Source organism: Diabrotica undecimpunctata, unplaced genomic scaffold (assembly GCF_040954645.1).
Source record: "Diabrotica undecimpunctata isolate CICGRU unplaced genomic scaffold, icDiaUnde3 ctg00000626.1, whole genome shotgun sequence".
In the NCBI taxonomy this organism is placed as follows: Eukaryota; Metazoa; Arthropoda; class Insecta; order Coleoptera; family Chrysomelidae; genus Diabrotica; species Diabrotica undecimpunctata.
In genome coordinates this window covers 78,802-100,000 of record NW_027311923.1, presented here as the reverse complement: position 1 = coordinate 100,000, position 21,199 = coordinate 78,802, and the positions used below count along the sequence as shown (strand labels likewise).

At 31.4% G+C, this 21,199-nt stretch overlaps 1 protein-coding gene across 1 annotated transcript in view; it reads left to right on the top strand.

Moving 5' to 3' along the window:
• Nucleotides 1–21,199, top strand: part of LOC140431295 (uncharacterized) — a 223,185-nt gene that overhangs the window by 123,619 nt on the left and 78,367 nt on the right. The window contains exons 12-14 of the mRNA XM_072519228.1: nt 3,010–3,177; nt 7,614–7,827; nt 17,702–17,914. Coding sequence (XP_072375329.1) covers nt 3,010–3,177; nt 7,614–7,827; nt 17,702–17,914 — 595 coding nt within the window. The remainder of the gene's footprint in view (nt 1–3,009; nt 3,178–7,613; nt 7,828–17,701; nt 17,915–21,199) is intronic.

The following is a 21,199-nucleotide window of genomic DNA, read 5'->3' as shown; positions in this document are numbered from 1 at the left end:
ATCAAAATTAAAACTGATTATCGAAACGCTCATCGATTCGAATCAATTATTATTGACAAGCGACACACCAAATCATAAATCGAACATTTCTTGTTAATTATTTTATATTTATATTATTTTCTATTTATATATAGAGTTGTTAATGTTAATGAAACATTTTAATCACTATAATACAGGGAAGATGTTTGTAAAACATTTCAGATTTTCAAGAGATGTGTATGATAATTTAAAATAATTTAATCCTACAATCCAGAAGTCAGAAGCGCTAACTAATTATGGATTTATAACCTTATTGATGTTTGGTTGTCTTCAATAACAAATGGTGAATAATAGTAAAAATCGATCTGAATCGATATCTGTCATATTCTCCCAAAACTTTGACGCATGGCTACTTATTGAAATTCGAACATTGTACAGCCATTCTTCTATACAAAGTCCGACGATTATGTCATTTCGGAGATTGTACAGTAAAGGGGTACAATGCTAGAAGTGGACAAGATTTTCGTACAATGCTAGGATTGTACAATTTCGGACATTGCTCGTAACATATATATATATATATATATATATATATATATATATATATATATATATATATATATATATATATATATAGGTAAAAGATCGTAGTATTGCCGGTGGGAAGCAACGTCTGTATGCGCAAACTTGAGTCGAAGTGCGACAGAGAAAGTATTCGAAATAAAGAGATAATAAAAGATTGTACGCGCGAACTTCGCTTTGAAATGATAGGACGGATTAAGCCCATTAAGGCATAATTTGTTGTATTGTATAAAATGATTAATTATTTCCTTTTATCGAAATCAATATTAAACTCTATGTAATGTAAACAACAAGCAACAAATTAAAAATGTTTTAAATTAATATGTGATGAAAGGATAGGTTACAGTTATTTTAAAAATCCAAAAAAGCTGGCAATTTCTTTTTAAATAAAGAAAATTGCTAAATAATTTTTTGTGTTATAATTTATAATTAAGCAAAAAAAAGATTTTCTTTAATAAAAAATAAGATATTAGTAGACATATCTGATAATCAGTTGAAATGTTCTCAAGATACTGATACAAACACACTTGACGAGCACAAATTTTATAGGATCGTAAACGTTCTTTCTACTAGTTTTTTCTTGCGTAGCGTAACCTGCGGTTTTATTATTACAATACACGCACGCACGCACGCTTCGCATTTTTTTGCATGATCGCATCGTTTCTTCCATTCTTCGACTGAAAATTCAGAAAAAAACTCTTCACAAAATTGTTGCACAGCTTTTATATTACATGATAGGTTCTTTTGTGCAACATGTTGTTTCAGAGAAGACCATACCAATTCGATGAGGTTTAGATCAGGGTGATACGAGGCAAACGTAGAATACTATGACCAGGCTGACTTAAAAGATCATCTATAACATATAATTTAAAACTTGGCTTGTGCATTTTTATTAAATTATACAAATCTGGTTTTAACATATCGTCATCGAAGTAAATATTTTTTGCTCTTAACCACTGAATCAGTTCACTCTTTCTGGTATTCAAATTTGGTCGTTTGTCTTTTTGCACATTGTGGTAAGGGGCGTTATCAATTACAAGCACAGAATTAGTGGGTAAATTGAGAATTAGTTTTTCCACTAACCATTTTTTGTAATTTTCAAAATTTATTTCATAATGATAATCTCCCGTTAATGAATTTGATTTAAAAATTAGTTGTGCATTTTTTATGAATCCATTTTCTCCACCAGCATGTACTATTATTAAATGTTGTCCTTTTGATATTGGCCTCTTAAGTCCTTCGTTTGAGTAATCATATATGGTGCATCGTTTGCTGTATATAAACAACATTTGACCTGTAATAGGGGTGTAATAAATGAAGGATTGAATCAATATTTTGATGAAAATGTATATTTTTATGTTCATATATGTATGAAAGGAGTTGAATGCAAAAAATTTTTTTACACATACTCTGCAGTAAAATTCATTGTTTATTTTGATATTAATATAAAAATACAATACAATACACTGCAACATAATTCAATATAATAATACTTACAATACAAATTATTAATTATTATAAGTATTTAAAAATGACAATATACATAACTTACTTACGCATATGTTTAATTTACCATGATAATAATATTAATAAAAAAAATAATAATAATATTAATACATTTATTAAATATACTTACAAAAAGAACATTTTTATTCTTGAGAGAGAAAAAGAGAGAAAATGTATCTTCTGTCTCTCCCTTACCTATATCTTACATCTGTAATGACTTTGCCGATTCACTCCCATACAAATTTCTAACGTCGAACGCGCGTATATAAGTATAACTTCAAAAACGAAATAAGTCCCACCCAAACTCTTTTCTGAACCTTAAAACTTGAATTACTAAATTTTTGGGTAACTGAACTAAGCCTCAGTTTTATTAATAGCGTCTTGGCGCCATTTTGCAAGATACTTTTAAATGGGACCATGGAGAAATTAATATATTATTTGAAAGCACTTGTATAAATCATTAGGTCCCTAGATTTTTTTATTCTTGGTGGCACCGTTTGAAAATCCCCACTAAATTGTGAAAATCTTAGTAAATTAACTCTCGGTGAAAGAATAACTCTTTCTTCCCAGATGGATAACGTCACTAGTATCATATATATGCCAAAAATCATAATTTAAAAATAAAATCGACCTTTTTTGAAATTTATGTCATGCATATAAACATATACATAAAAGAAATTTAAAATAACAATCCTTATATTTGTCCCTTTCATCTCTACGCCCATGACTACTATATGTACTAAATATTCAATGATAAATAAAATAGTTTAAAAAATTAAATAATGTATAAACTTAGCGAAACAATATCTTACCTATATCTTACCTCTCTTACCTATATCTTACATATGTAATGGTTTTGTCAATTCACTCCCGTACAAATTTCCAACGTCGAACGCACTTATAGAACTATAACTTCAAAAATGTATTACTTTTCAATTTTAGATATGAAGACGACACTGAATTCGGCATTTCTTCAGATCATCTTAATACAGATTCGGATAGTGACAATGCGCTCACGATATTAGAATCTAATTTTAAGAAAAACCAAATAAGTCCTATAAAACAGAACATACCTGATTCAGACTCTGATTCGGACAGTGATGTGCAATAGTAAGTAGATTATTTTTTTATATATAACATCCCAGTATATTTAAAATCTGTAATATAATTACAAAAGTAATTATATTACAGATTAAATATAATAAAAGTAATTGTCTGACCGGCAATTGAATATTTGAACGGCGTTATGCATCACTAGACCAAGCGCCAAAAATTGATTTAGAGATAATTTACTTCAAAGTTTTCACTTTATTAAAATTCAGTATATGTTATTACAATTGTCGTAATTTTTTGTTTTCGAAAACAGTTTTTTATGTTTTCTTAAAGTGCGAAATAGTAACTTGCTAATATTTAAGAAAAAAAAAATATTTTAATTGTAATTTTAACGTATTCAATTTTTAAATTTTTAAATATTGTTGGCTTCTGTCATATTTAGACAAATACACTAAGTTACACTGACTGCTTTGCTCGGACTTCCGTCCTAACATGTCAATATTGTCATTTCAATCAGTTGCTATCATCAAGTCCTCGTAGACACTTTGTCTCAGGACCAGCAACTACATGTAGAGTCGTACGGTGCCATGTTATCAAATCCACTGGTAACTTTAACATATTAATACATAAGATCTAATAATGTAAACCTAATTTTAACCTAAAACTTTTTTAGAGTAACTAGGTTAGTTTTGGAAAAACCGTTGAACTCACTAAGATTTTTAAAGACTTCAAGAATATCAAAATAGCTAACAAGAACATCAAAACCATACGTCAGCTGTATAGCAAAATAAAACAACCCCTAACCACTCTAGAGACTACAGATGTTGTTTATTGCATTCAATGTACTGAATGTCCATCCACGTACATTGGTGAAACTGGAAGGAATCTGTCTAGCCGTATTATTTCTCATAAGAGTGATTGTAGATTAAACAAACCTACTTGTGCTTTGGCAGAGCATACTATCGATCTAGACCATAAGATAGATTTCAACAATGTAAAAATATTAGCCAGAGAGAAAAATAAATTTAAGAGAACTTTCTTAGACATGGTACATATCAGCAAGAGTGATAATAACAATCTTAATAAGAGATCTGAGATCCAGAATCTTAGCAAAATTTACAATTTTATATTGACTTTTGACTGAGCTATTTTGCATCTCAGAGTTTTCTTTGTTTCTTTTCTTTTTCTAAAATTTCAGTATTATTTGAATACTTGTGATTAAACTTCAGTTACTAATTTAGTTTTGTTTTGTTTGAGTTATTATTTTTTCTAAACCTATTTACTAAATACTATTTTCTTTCGATTGCTTATGTTATAAATAACATTTTTAATTTCCCGCTTATTTTTAAGTTGGTAATACAGTTGGTAGTACTCAAAATTCATAAACAGTATTTTGTGAGACGTTATTTTCAAAGTTGTTTTTTGTATTTTCTCCTAACTATTTAAACAATAATTGTCCACCCACTTTCTCTTTCTGCTCGTGAAATGTGACTGAAATCAAGCCTGCAGCGACGACTGTTTTAACATGTCGTCTTTCATTTTGTTTTTAACTTTTAACGTATTTAGTAATTTTTAAAGTGTTTTTTTAACAGTAAAGTTTAGTTGCAACTTCAGTATTATCATGTTATTTAACGTTGTTGTTTATGCCACGAATCTTACATTCGGGTAAGTTTTTTATAGTTTTTTATAGCCTTTTTTTGGCACCATTCAAATTGTTACAACAGAGTAATTTTCTTTGTAGACCTTGATAAAGGTGGCAAAAAACCACCGAATGCTTGGATTCAGAATAAATAGTACGCCTTAGCAAAGCTCTGTTTTTATTGACTACCACACCCAAAAAGAAAAAAGTATTTACATATATTTTTTCCAAACTAGTCAAAAAACTTTGGACTACTTTTCCTATATATATATATATATATATATATATATATATATATATATATATATATATACCATGCGGTCCATATGTATGGAATAAATTCATTTTTGACGTTATGTACTATCTGAATACTTTTGACAGGTTGATTTTTATTCTTAAATTGACAATTTACAGTATGAAAATATTATCCCCAGCTAGCACCTCCTTTGAATTATAAGCACCCCGTCGAAAATTTGAAATAACCAAGGGGGTCGTGTGGCATCTTGTTAGAAAGTGATTTTAGTCCTCTGTTCAGAAAAATAAAGTTTTTTAGGTTTGGTGCAATCATAACTGAGAAAATTGATTTTAAAGATGTAAAATTTTGATAATGTATCTATCACAAAACTTTAGGTTGAATAAAGATAATAATGCCACATAATATTTAGAATGTATTTTTCAATGTCATTTTCAATTAAATTAAATGTTCAAAATGACCACCATTCACTTCTTGACAATAGCCGAGGCGATTTTAGAATTCTCGCACAACCTTTTTTTACGACTTCGGGGGTTATTTTGTTAATTTCTTCCTTTATACTAACTTTTAAATCAGCAGTACTGTTTGGTCTATTAAAATATACTTTAGATTTTAAATAACCCCATAAGAAGTAATCGAGAGTCAAATCGGAGATTTAGGCGGCCATTCGATCGTTCCACGTCTTCCAATCCACCTATTGGAAAAAACCTCGTTTAAATAATTTCAAACTATACGTGCAAAATGCTTCAGTCTCTCTTGTTGGTAGTAAAAAAAATCTTCGTAATGTAGGCACTAAAAAGTTAATCAAAAAATCTAGATAAACCTTACCATCAACTGTGCCCTCAAATAAGGACCAATAATTTTATTGTTAATGATACCAGTCCAAATGTTAATTTTTTAGGATATTGCGTGAGTCTTACACACCCAGTGAGGATTTTCTCTGAGTTTGTTAACCATTCCGTTTAAATGAAACATCGCTTCATCAGAAAAAACTATTTTGTTTATGAACTGCAAATCTGTGTTCATTCTGTCCATCATCATTTTATAGAATTCTTGCCTTTTATCGGGATCATCTTCATTTAACTTCTGAACCAACTGAACTTTGTAAGAGTGGTATTTTTCTTTATGCAAATCTCTCAAAATAGATGATTTACTTACATCATTGACGGCGGCCAGTTTTGGAGTTGTCTTATGCGGATTTTTCTTAATCTCTAGAAGTACATCTAACTTTTTTTCATTAGTAAATTTAAAATTTCTACCTGGTTTTTCAATATTTTTTACATGTTCAGTATAACGAAACTTCTTTTCAATTTTTCTAATTGTAGACTCGAAATTTGTTGATCAGGGTATTTATTATTAAACATTTCACAAACCTCCTTTTGAGTTCTTGTTTTATTACCAAAACCACTCATAATTAAAATGTCTATTCTTTGAGTCTCGGACAAATGAGCCATAACTAAATTTATTACGCGCACAAATATTATACTGACGTCTTTTATTAACTTTAAATACCTAAATGACAGCAGCCTACTAGATTCATATCAATTTTTTATTTGGATTTTTGACTAATATTTTATTATCTTCAAAGTTTTTTCCCTAATATTTAGCAGAACAGATACGAAAATACTTGATTATTTCTAAAGTGTATTTTAATAGACTAGGCAATATTGCTGATTTAAAAGTTAGGATAACGAAAGAAACTAACAAAATAACCCCCGAGGTCATACAAAATGTTGTACGAGAATTCCAAAATCGCCTCGGTTATTGTCAAGAAGTGAATAATGGTGGTCAAGTTGAACATTTAATGTAATTGTGAAAATAAATTTTCTCAGTTATGATTGCACAAACTCAAAAAACTTTATATTGCTGAACAGGAGGTGCTGGAAAGAGGTAATATTTTCATACTGTAAATTGTCAATTCAAGAATAAAAATCGACCTGTTTCAGGTTTTTTTCAGATAGTACATAATAACGCTAAAAATGAATTTATTCCATACATATGGACCGCATGGTATATATATGAGCAATATTTTTACTTTTCGACCACTTTGTAGGGGCTTTGTATATCATTGTATCTTAAAAAGTAGCCGGTAGCTATTTTTTACCGATTTTAACACCTAATATCTCACTTTTTGTTGTATTGTAAAGTTTTTGATGAAATAATTTACAAAAAATAAGTTTTATTTTATAGGTCAAGAAGAACGAAAAGAAATCTTATTAACTATTTTTTTGACCGCCTAAAATTTAACTTTTTGCTTCATAAGTAGTAGTGCTTTAGTAGTTTGTTTAAAAATTATTATCAAAGTCAATTATTTTTCATGGCTTGACTCCTTTTCACGAGGATTCGAAGCGGATTTCAAATTTAAAATAAAATACAGGGTGTTTTATTAAAAACACAAATCTTTGGTGCGGTACGGTGTTATGGAAGACCCTGTATATTTTTAACTAATTTTAAAACGTTAAACTTAAATGGCCTCCTATTTTTGTAAATGACTTTTTTGGTATCTTCTATAATATCAGATATAACTGACTTTGTCACAAAACTTGATCACCCTGTATATTCTCTAATTATCCTTTCTTATATTTAATTATTTATTTTTAGTATTTCGCCCGTTAAAAAAGAGGATGATGAAGGTGATGCGTTTAGTCCATCTCAGAAAGGAAGGAGAAATATTAGATCCATTCAACGTGATGAAATTTTGGCGGTGGAAACTCAAATAGCCAAAAAAGCAGAATTGGAAAGAATAGAGAGATTGAAGGGTCGAAGTAAATTACTTGAAAGCATGTCACAATCCACTCCTTCTGATGAAACTGAGGTAAAAATTTTTAACTCACATTCACTATCAATTATATTGAGTTCAAATTATCACAACCCCTCCACTCCTCGACCTATCAGGATCCATTATTCCGTCCCGTTTATATCGTATAAACTCATAATTATCAAGTTTTAAGAACTTATTGCGAACTAAACTACTTAGGAGTTATATTTCCTATGTTCTTTGGTCTCAGGAAGAAGCAATATATATATATATATATATATATATATATATATATATATATATATATATATATATATATATATATATATATATATATATAATATATATATATATATATATATATATATATATATATATTGCTTCTTCCTGAGACCAAAGAACATAGGAAATATAACATAACATATATATATATATATATATATATATATATATATATATATATATATAATACTAAGTTCTCGGGAAGAACCACGTTGAGAATTTAATACTCGACGTTTTGGCACCCATTTTGGAGTCATTTTCAAGAGGGATACGGTTCTGTTCGAGGTCTCAATCTGCCTACTCCCCTCACTGGTGACGCACTATCGTGTTCTATATAAATACAAGAACCGTCAAACGGCACTGAGGTCTCAATCTGCCTAATCCTCAGTGTTGAGTGACGACCGGTCTTAACCTGTGTGGCTGTTTTTATACTATCAGATGCACTGACGTGGTCTGTGCTGTCGTGGCCTGAGCGGTATGGCTTGGGGCGGGGGGTCGCTGAAGCAGCGGTCGCCATGTTGCCGGCAGTCGTTTAGCGTCATCGCTCGTGTTTAAGCTATTATGCTGTTTTTCAAAGTCGATGGCTTCACGAATGATTCTCGATTGTGCTTTTTTTGCTTTGCTTGTTTTTGCTTTTTCAAAATTTATTTTGTGGTCTGTCGGAATATGATGTTCGTAAATACGATTATGGATTCGTCGGTTTGTCTGTCCTATGTATGTACGTGAGTAACTGGAACAAGGTATCTCGTAGACACCATGTTCTTAATTGTGGATTTGGTCTTTTACGGTTCTGCCGAGATTGGACAACTTGGAGTGAGTAGTGAACATCGTTTTGATGTTTAGAGGGATAAGAGTTCTACTGATCTTGTCAGTGACACCTTTTGGTAAGAAGGTAAAAAGATTTTGGGTTGATCCGGCGGCAGGGTTTCTTTTTTGGATGGAATGGAGTTTAGATGTTTTTGAATGCTCCTATTGATTTGGGTTTTGTGGTCGACGGTTTGAAAGAGTGTTTGCCTTATTGAATTGATTTCGGATGACCTGTGATTGTTGTCGCTAAGTCTTATGGAAGAGGAAATAAGAGTGTTGATAACAAAATATCCCTAGACTTTTCCGATGTGTGTATACCGCTCGAATTAATTGGAACACAAACATGTGGCTTGGGACCGGCTGTGATAACCGCAGAGCTACTCAATCCACCCCGCTATTACCCCAGGTAGTATTTTTTTACAACTACTAAAACTAATCCAAAAAATAATAGAACAGAATTCCTCAAGAATGGAGATCAAGCATCCTAATACCCTCTTCAAAATGGGAGACAAATCGGATCCGAAAAATTACAGAGGAATTCATTTCTTAAACACAAAACTAACAACCAAAGTTAATTTCCCCAAATAAGACAAAATGCATAGTTATAACAGCAAATTTACTAAGATGTAAATTGGAGCTGGAAGATCAGATAATAGAACAAGTGATGGAGTTTAAATATCTAGGCATCACATTATCTAGATACGGAAAGCTTGAAACAGAACTGGAAGATCAAGTAAATAGAGCAAACAGAACCTCAGGTTGCCTGGATGAAACAATATGGAGAAATCAAAATATTGTGAAAGAAATGAAAGGCAGAATTTACAAAACAGTCATCAGACCAATAATGACATACGCATTAGACACACGACCTGACACAGAGAGGACAAAAAGGATGTTAGAAGCAGCAGAGATGAAAACACTTAGAAAAATTGATGGTAAGACACTATGGGACAGAGCTAGAAGTACAGATATACGACATAGATGCAAGGTGGAAAACATCAAAAACTGGGTAAGAAATAGAAGAGTAGAATAGAACGATCATATAAGCCGAATGACAACAAATAGAGTAGTAAAGACGGCAAGAGACGGTTCCCCAATAGGAAGACGATCAGTAGGAAGACCACGAAAACGATGGAACGACAACTTACTGGAGGCACATTGAAAAACAGACAGAGTCAGGTCTATATAAAAAGAAGAAGACACACATGTTTTCTTACCTATATTTGCCTAGAGGCAGTGTGACAGATCGACGTTGATTATAATTTATTCATTTGACTGGTTTTAGAGTATCAGTAGTTCAGTTGTGAGCCTTTCTGCGTGGAAGCTGGTCGTTATAGTGTTACTTTTGCTTGTTCAAAGATGGATATAACTCTTACGGAAAATGAGAAAGTAATCGCTTTTAATCAACTGTTCGTCTATGACTGTGAGAGATGTATCTACGGTGGTTGGTGTGGGAAAATGAAGTGTTACAAGAATTTTAAAAACCTTTAAAGATTCCGAATCATCGCCTCCGAAAAGAAAAGGAACACGTGGACGTAAATATAAAACGATTCCAAGAACTGATAAAATTATAATAAGAAATAGCAGACTAAATTCAATAACGACAAGCAGAGATCTTCCAAGAGATTAATTGGATTATGGTGTGAGTAGTAGTGGCGTTCAACTATACGGAAAAGGCGACTGGAAGTTGGCCGGAAGGCAAGAAAACCGAACAAAAAACAATTTTTAACACCGAAAAAAATGATGAAAAACGTTTAGCATGGGCCAAAAATACCGATCAGGGGCTGTTGACGACTGGAAATAGGTGATGTTCAACAGACTGTAAAATACCCTTCTAAAGAGATGTTTTGGGATGTGTTTTTTCACAACAAATGTCACTAGAAGCTTAGCTCCAGCTTAGAAGACATGACAAGTTCTGAAAAATACATTCAAATATTACGCATAAGGATTGCTCCATTTATGGAAACATTTAACGGAACATTTCAACATGACATCACAATTCGAAATTGGTCCAGACTTGTATGCGGGAAAATAAAGTAAAACTACTTGATTCGCCTGGTAATTCACCAGACCTAAATCTCATTGAAAACGTATGGCATATTCTCGAGAAACTTTAGCTAAGATGAATTGCACTACAAAAGCAAAATGCTAACAAGTGATATACAAAACATTTGTTTGATTTTAATTTATTTAGGAATTATGGTAACCGCAATACAATTATATTTTATAGAGTGAATTCTTATTTTGGACAATTTTTAGTGAATATGTTAAAGTAAACAATTATTATGACAGTAATCGATATTATAAGGTGGAAAGATGCAATTAATTGTAGAGGAATGAGAAAGAATCAGGAACATGTTAAGTTGATCTATAAAATGTAATTGATGGTACGTAGTCAGTTATTGTAATACTGATATTGAGAAATGGAATAAAATTGTAGCTAGAGTTACTAGAAGATTATTAAGTGAGTTTGTCTTTTAAAGGTGAGGATCTATCGTATCATATATTGTTTAGTATGTTGCAGTAGATATTACTTAAATGGTTGGTATCAGTCTTATAATTGATAGATTTACGAGTTTTATTAATGTGTACCATTTCAAGGAAAAGTCGATTTTTATAATTATCAACTTGTTCCAAGATTTTTACATTATTAAAGTCAAAGTTATCTCCTTTCTTCTAGTGGTGGTTTACTAATGCACAAGAGTTTTTTCTTATATTGCAGTCACTTTTGTGTTGTGTGACACTTTGTTTAAGCTACTGTTGGCTTTGACCAATATAACAACTTTGACATTGACTGCAATTTATTCAGTAACTTATGTTACTCATTAGTGAATTTGGAGTTTTAACTTTTATTTTTGAGAATAATCTTGAATTTCGAAGTGGATTGTATTTAGTTAATTTAACGTTCGGAAATGTTTGGAAACGTGAGACAATTTGGTCTGTTAAATTTTGTATATAAGGTTTTTGTATGTAGGACAAGAACGTGTACCTCTGGACATTTCACAACATGTTACTTTTGGATATTTTTATTAGACAAATTATAATGCTAAGAAAAAAATCTTTTTGTGCAACGTGTTTATCAGACTGTTTTGAATTATCGTGAATGTTGTATAATCTATAAGTTACACCATTTTAAAATCAACATGCATTTGTTAAAATACTGTCATATTGTCCAAAGGGACAGCACCTACGTTTACCTTTGGACTGGTAGACAAGTTGATAAAGTCAACTAAAATAATAATAAAATATTGTTTAATGGATACTTATATTAAAACATATTGTCAAAAAGTATAATTGTCAAGACAAATGTTGAATTTAATATGAGAGATAAACTTTTTTGATGCTCCCACGCTTTGAGGCAGTGGTAATTTAAGCACTATATCTTGAAAATCGGTTGCATATGGTTCTTCTTTTCCTTCTATAAAATGAAAGTGTTATTGTGTTTTCTCATAAAATTTTACAATACAACTAGTATCATTATCAATCGTTTCCAGTACTTTAGCTACATAATGTTTAACTAACTTTTTAGAGCAGAGATTAACCAAAATAAAGTCTCCTACTTCCTAGTTCTTTTTCTCTTGGCGTTGACTGTTTCTTTCTGTTTAGCAGCTCGGGCATAATAGCAAGTTTCTCTAATTTACTGGTTAAAATTCTAGTTTTTCCTTTCTTGGGCCTTGTAAATCTTTTTTAGCTGGCGCTTTTGGAAACGGAGCTATAGACCCTATAGATATATTGAAAGGCAGATCGGTTACAGGTGACGTATATTCACGTTGTAGTGCAGCTAAAGACTCTGAAGTCGGATCATCAGCTTGAAAAGAAGTAGACGGAACAGGAATAGAAACGGAAGTAGACGGAACAGGAATAGAAACGGACGTAGATGGAACAGGAATAGACGGGACGTCAACAGAAGTAGACGGGGTAGATAAATGTTCAGCTGGGATTAACGTCAAACAATTGGAAGTTGGGTAACCAGGAGCGCTAGATGAGGTAGATTTACCAGCCATTGTTGTCTCCGGTCGATCTGTGACATTCGATTGCAGATATTCTTCTTCTGTAAAAATATTGGTGTTAACTGGCCACAAACCTGTAATCTCCCTCAAAACTTTTAAGAATATTTTTTGGTGTGAATGCTTATAGATAAGCTTTTCCTCCAATTCCTGCAACATCATAAATACTTATTGTATTTATTGTATTGTAAAAACATCCAGTCTTCTGCAGTTTTGTGGTAAAAATTTTTATATGGACCAAAAACCCCTCTGTCCAAGGGCTACATTTTATGCGATGTATGCGGATGAATTGTTAATAAAACTAGATCGGAATTTTTGGCTTTATCAATTATGTATATTGAAATATGCGTATCATGATTATCCATGATAATCAGTATCGGCTTTTGCTAGGTGGGTTTAGTATAAGACATTATGTTTTCCAAAAATTGCAGAAAAATCTTTGCTGTCGGTCATCCTGAAGGATTTGCTGTTCCAATGCATCCAGGTGGACCTCCATTTGTCATGTGATCTTTATAGTGCACTCGAGGAAATAAAAATAATGGTGGGATAGTCTGACCTGCTGCATTTATACAAGCTATTATTCGAACATTAATTCCCCTATCTGCGGAGGTTAAACTCCCAAGTTGTTTAATAGTCTTAGGCGCTAATATTTTAGATAAGTTATATATACGTTCAGGGTCAAATTGATACGTCTTCATAACATCAGTGTAATTATTAAAAAATTGCTTAACATTCTTGTTATTAAAACTAGTGGTTCTAGCTACACTTAAAGGTGTCCGGTTTCCTTAAAGATAACGCCGGCCATCTTCTTCTATACTGAACTAGCCATTCTCGGCCTGCAATTTGCTTGTCTTGCCACGAATCTGGTATTTTTTTACCCGAGACTGACATAATTAAATGTCAATTTTCTAGTTCGGATTTTAGTAATGAAGATAGGCAGCTTTTTCTAGATAATCAAACAGTTGCTTCTCTTCTGCAACAATAAACACTTTATGAAAACAGTAGTTTGGTGGCGAAACTATGACATCATTTATACTAGTAAACAAATTATGCTGTTTTTACATATAATTGTTCATATAATTGTGTAACGTGGATTTACTTATATTCCATTTGTTCGCCACATTACGTATAGATGAATTATTCATCAAAACTTCATGTAATGCCTCCTTCAATGACTCTTGGGGTATATGTTCCCGTTTTCTACCAAGTTTACTGCAAGGCACTGTAAGAAATAATTCTCGTTACACAAATTACTCACGCTGAAAACGCTTGTGTACCTTTGGACACGTCCAGAGTGTCTAATCTAGTTTAGGTTAAGATGCAACTAAAAATATTATGCATAAGTATTATCTAGAATATTACTCTTTATTGTGATATCAAAAGTTTTGCAATCACTACAGCGATTGTCAAAATAAATGTTGGTGAATATTGCTAATGAACTTACTTTTATCAATAAAAATCTTTAATCAAAAGTTTTGCAACCACTACAGCGATTGTCAAAATAAATGTTGATGAATATTGCTAATGAACTTACTTTTATCAATAAAAATCTTTAAAACAAACTCGGAGCTGTAAACACTCAGTAACAAACAAGTTGTTCACACACTGTTGCCAACTCTATATAAAATATTACAGTTGACGCTTTTTAGCTTCATATTGTTTGTAGTATACAAACAAGTTGTTCACACACTGTTGCCAACTCTATATAAAATATTACAGTTGACGCTTTTTAGCTTCATACTGTTTGTAGTTTTCGAAATACGTAAGTTGTCCAAAGGTACAAACGTCCAGAGGTACACGTCCTTCCCCTAACTAGTTGGAGATTATTTATTAAAGCTCTATTATAAAAGTGAGTATTATAAATGAGTTTTTTTAATATATATTTTGAATAGCCATTGTTTAAAAATATTTCAAAAAGTTTCTTTAAATTTACATGTAGGAAACTCCGATCACAGATTATCGTTACTCGATTTTTCATAGATATAATTGTGTTGAATTTTTTATTTCTGGGATGATTAGGATGATAGGAACTCCAAATTCACTAATGAGTAACATAATTTACCGAATAAATTGCAGTCAATGTCATTATGTTAATGTCAAGTAATTGCAGTCAATGTCAAGTTGTTATATTGGTGTTTGCATATATATGATTGCTGATACTATAAAACAATATAGTGAAGTCATTTTACCCTGTCGTATTTCGGATTAACGCCCGAAAAATAATTTATGACTCTAGTTACAGCCACTCTGTTATGCTTTCCCTTTTCTACCTGCTTACTGGTACCGAACCTCCTACTGGTCGGCTGTAGTACTTGAGGATAAATCAGCGCTACAAAAACAATTTTTTTATAAATCGTGAAAAAACGCAAATTGAATGCGTTGTGATGATAATTTATTGAAAAAGTGTTGAAAGTGGAAAATTATTTTACTTTAGAAAAAATCAACATGGGACCAATTACATCAGTACTGGCAGTTCAAAAAAGGACAAGTGCAGCTTGTGGAATTTCAGAACGGACCTTGCAAAGAGTTCGCAAAATGAGTGAGGAGGAATTAAGTAAGGAACATAAAAGGATTCGTTTGCATCTGAAACCCCTCGACTTGCCACAAGATATTAAAATCCCAATCAGAAATATCATTTATGACATGTACAAAGCAAAAGAACATGTTACAAGAAAGACACTTATTCAAAAAATAAAGGACAGAGAACTTTGTGATATGGGTTTGACCAGTTTATCAAAAGTATTAAAAGCTATGAGTTTTAGATACAAAAAAAACCAATAATCGTAAAGTGTTGTGCGAGTTGTCCAATATTGTTGGAAAAAGGTGGAAATTTATAAGAAACTATTTAAAAAACAAGAATTCCGAATTTGCCAGACAATTTGTGTTTCTTGACGAAACATGGATTTTTGCGAAAGAAAATAATACCAAATCATCCTGGCAAGATGATTCTACCAAATGCTATTCGAGTACTAGTGCGAGTAATGGCAAAAGATATATTATATTGCATGCAGAAAATACGGAAGGTTTTATACAAAAACTAATGATTACCACGGAAATATGGACGCCGATATTTTTGAACATTTTGAACATAAAAGGATTCGATGCTTGCTCGCTCTCGACTGCACTTGGTGTAGAAAAGTGGTATAGCAAGTATCGGCACACACAACCATCATTAGATCGCCGAACAATTGATTTGACCGGTAGTGATAAAGCCAAATGCGCTAACCTACCACTTAAATGTAAATACACGGAAATCTCCCATTGCCTGACGGGGGATACCGCGAAATAGTCGAGACCTGGCTCCAAAGACCAGGGGGCGGATGAAAGCCGGGGCTGGTTGTACCGCAGGAGGACAACCTACCTCGGTGGATTTGGGAAGGTGTATGTGGGAAGTAGGAATAAGTCTTTGTTTTATATAGATATATTTATAAAATATATAAAAATAAAAATATAATACAAAATTTTGAACACCCAGTATTAACATTGGCAAATTTTTTTATGCTTAAATAAAAATAGAGTTTAGTACACGCTGAAAAAGAATTTTTGTTTTTTCAGCATAAATATTGACCACAATATTAATTTTTGAAGTTGCATGTGTAATATGAAAAATTTTTCAAAAACTTTAAATATCTCAAAAACGGCTATTTTTTCGAGAATGATATCCCAATAAAAATCGATCCAGAATTTTACGTAGATACTAAAAAAAAATAACAAAAAGCACAGTTTCTATTTAAAATAAGAAACTTAATGGCGACTTCCGGTATAACCGGAAATGTTAGAAGAATGCAAATATTTAAAAAATGAAGAATGCTTTGCATAACCCATTATTCCACTGAAGATATACGAGTATATGAGGTTATTTATGTACATACAGTTAAATGTAAATTTAAATTATAAGCACACTAACATAAATCCCACTCTTTTGTATCCATTCCAGGGGTCCCCTCCCCCGTGTTATAAAACCCCGCCGAGACGACCCATCGGCAAATTAGCTCTCCTTTTAAATCTCCTTTGTGATAGTGATAACTAACAAAATTAATAAAAAAAAAATTAAAAAAAAAAATAAAAAAAAAACAAATAATAAAATAATAATAAAAAAAGAAAAAAAAATAAAAAAAAAAAATAAAATAAAAAAAATAAAAAAAAAATTTAAAAAAAAAATAATAAATCAAAAACCAAACAATATAGTTAAAAAAAACAGTTACAATGACCCTGTACATTTCATACTCAATGTTTATCAATTTACATTATGATATTCAATTATATTATTATTATTATCTTTGTAAAAATACAAAGTTATTTTATTAAAAAAATCCCGAATGTGGTATTATCAAATTAAAAAAAAACCGTACATTTTTAATTTGAGAACCGCTGACTACCTGAGACAAATCTGAACAGGCACTTTTATTAGTTATGCGACAGGCTAAAACGATCCTACTATAGTGCCTTGTTTGTCTTCATTGGAGAAACATCTCTAAATGAAGCCAAATGTCCGTTTGCAATTTCTAAATCTTCGTATCTTCGAATATGAACATTATTAACTGCAGAGTTTGTGTGTTTTTTGTTTTTTTTTTTTTGTTAAGTGGGTTTTAAATGTTGAGTAAAGTTTGCAGTACATATATAACATTGATAATATACTACAGTTAGAACTGATGAAGCTTTAGAAATATAAAGCGAAACGTCTTCGATTAAACTAATGAAGTAGTCGACTTATTTTTTTTATTTGTCAACCTGAATGACCGATTAAACCTCTGAATTCAGTAGTTGAATACTTTTGAAAATATTCATTTATATTTATTATAATTAAACCATGTAAAACGATATTTTATTTTTAGAAAAATCCTCCTTTAATCTTGGATATGGAAGAAAAAACCAATAAAATATTGGTAAAAGTTTCTCCAAATATCACCAACAGATTAAAACCACATCAACGGAAGGGTATAAAATTTATGTGGGATTCTTGTTATGAAAGCCTTAAACGTATTAAGGAACATCCTGGCTCCGGATGCATTTTAGCACATTGTATGGGACTTGGAAAAACGTTTCAGGTATGGCGTAGTTTACACTATCGTTTACTACTTTTCACTGCATTAATTTTTAAAATGAGTTTTTTTTTAAGGATCATGATTTTATTATATAGTCAATCAAAAAATCGTAATTAGATCAGGCCTTGAAATAAGCCTCCCTTCTTTGGGATGACACAAAGAAATAAATACTTAACCTAACGTTTTGTTTACAATTTTTTGTTTCTTTGCTTTTGAAAAAATTAAAATGTAGATTTGTTTTTTTTTTAAGAAATAAATTTTATTTGATAATTTTTTTTCTATCTCTACTAACTAGAGACCTAGATGGCCTATAGACGATAAGACACGATATTTAAGCTACAATTTTACTTTAAAATTTATTTTGACGTTTCGATTTACAATTCGAAATTGTAATAATTTGTTTTAATTAATGTTTTGTATTTTGAAACTGATTTCGGAAGGGAAAACAAAAACTTTATAATAAACTTATTTTAAAGTAAAATTGTCTCTTTTTGGGGTGTATTCTGTAACATTTCCGTTAAATTTAAGAGGCCTCTAAAATTTAACTTTTAACGGTCCTCTTAAAGTTTTAGGTAACATTGACATTCTGTAAAGCAATATTATAGAGGACCGCTAAAATATATTTTTTAGAGGAATCCTCTAAAAGGTTTTCAATCAGATACGGCAACATCGCACTTTGATCGTGTTTAAACCAGACCACTCTGTGGTTTAAACTACTTGTAAGGTAGAAATTGACCAAAAACTGAGTGTCGGAGGCCAAAAACTTAATAAAGAAGAAGAAATTGACAGTCTGCCTGTTAATTATTTTATTATTATTGAAAATATATTTCATTTTCATTTCAGTTTATTTGTGTTCGCGTTGTATTTGTATTTTCGTTTTAATAAAATTTTATTATGTACTCCACGAACCACAAAATCTCAAATAAATAAATTATTTCTGTTACTTCACCAATGCAACGACATGCTTGGTTGACTTAAAGCAAAATTGTATCCTTGTCCAGAGGTAATTGGTAGCTTCCAGTACCATTAAAGTTTAAAGTTGCTAAAATCTTCAGTTCTTTAGGAATTGCAGATATTCTTTGCCCTTCTTGCATATATGGACTAATCATATCAGTGATGATCCTTGCAACATTTTTATTAAATCTAAAAAGTTTTCTAAATGTTGAAGTGGGTAGCTAGAAAGGATTGCTTATATATCGGATTATTCTTTGGTGTAATCTGAATTCAGCTGTACAAAAAGAATAAAAAATTTGAATTTCGTTATAGGTGTAACATATGGATTATAAAGTAAACTGAGACTTACCTTTCATTATTATTTATTATTTCATCAACTAAACCTTCGCCAAATATATCATAAAAAGCCATTTGCCTTTTTTAATTGTTTATCTATACTATAATATATAAAACAAACTAATAATCATATAAACCTAACCAAACAAAAATAATCAAATGATATTTTAACGGACTGCTAAAAATAAGAGGACAAGTATTGTCATCCTCCAAAATATTCTGTTTTAGCGGGAGTTTTAACGGTTTAGGTTATGATTTTAACGGATGCATAAGTTACAGAATAAAAAAATAATTTTAGCGGACGCTAAAATTTTAGAGGCCTCTAAAATTTAACGGAAGTGTTACAGAATACACCCCATTCTCAATAAAAATATTAAATTTCCGAAGTGGAAATTGAAACGTCAAAAATATTAAGCTGTCATTTCAATGACTTCAACCAAATTTATTGTCTTAGCACATTTTTCAAATACTAAAAAGACGACAGGTCAAATAAAAACATACTCTCCTCTCGAGTTACTCCCACTATGAAAATTTCGACAAAGTGGCTCTGGAACCTTTCTGGTTCCACTTCTGGTGAGAGTATTGGACCTTTCTCATTTTGATGATTTTGGTGAATTCTAGTTCTTTGTTTTCTTCAATGTGTTTTTTATGCATTGTTTCTAACACACGTTCGTTGCAAATATGTGCGGTCCACTGGATTTTGAGCATGCAACGATAACACCACAACTCGAACACTTCCAATCTATTTAGATTTTTGACTTCTATTTTCCAGATTGCACATACATAAAGCAAAGCAGACCAGTATCATTTGCGTATCTGATAATTTCACCACCGATTTAACACCTTCGCTACTTTTGTTTAACGCTATTTCAATCACTGATTCAGAGTAGACATCAAACAACATCGGTAATATGCACATCCTTCTCACTCTACCTCAATCCCCTCACAAAATTGATGTATGTGACAATGAAGATTTTTATAAAAAAAAAATTGGGAGTGTGTGACTCATTAAACTGAAGATAAGTCGATAAGTAACGCTAAATAATGTAGTGGCTACATTCTTTAGCGTTGCTTTTTTGGGAATAGTTGTAAATATTGATTCCAACCGGTTATCTGATAATTTTCCACTGCTGTACATCTTCTTAAAGAAGAAGGTGATAATCACAATACTCTCATTATATAATAGGTAAAATAATTCTGTAGGTATCTCGTTAGAACCAGGAGTCTTTCTTCGTTTTGCTTGGTTGGTTTCGCCTTTTGCATTTCTGAGACTAGAATCGGTGGGACCGTGATTTTGATGTTATGTCTTAGTAGTCTTTGATCGTCTTCAAATAATGCTGTTATGAAATTTTCCCATTCGGTAAGTCCCATTAAAGTCGTGCAACATGTTTGGTCTGTAAATTCTGCTTTTATCCGTTAATTCTTTCAGTTTATGCAAATGAGAACCATCGTGTCGTTGCTCCAGCTTTTTAATTTCTTGGCAGGACTCCCCGATATATTTCGTTTTATTTTTTTTGTTTCGAAGTTTGTACTGCCTTAGAACGTCCATTAGGTTGTAAAATATATTGTATCGTCCAGTCTTTTTAACTGTTCATTGTCTTAGTAGGTTCTCTCGAGCTCTAGTGAGTATTGTCCTTTTCATTTTTTTCCTGCAATCGTTTATGCTGTTATAAGTATCTTACAGTATAATTTCATGCAATTGTCGTTAATTTCTTGAGAGGTCGTACTTCGACTGCATAGATCTTGAAAGTACATCCAGTGATATTGTGTGGTTTTCTGATTTTTATAGACTCTCTTTAGCCTAACTGTGATAATAGAGCAGAGTAGAGTATGGTCTGATCAAATGTCGGCACCTGGGTAACCCTTTACCTATTTTATATGGTTTTTAAATCGTTTATTGATTGTCATATAATCAATTTGATTTCTTACAATATTGTTTCCTCGATTACTTGGAGATTTTCAATTATGCAGTCTATCTTTTTTTAGACAAAACCAATT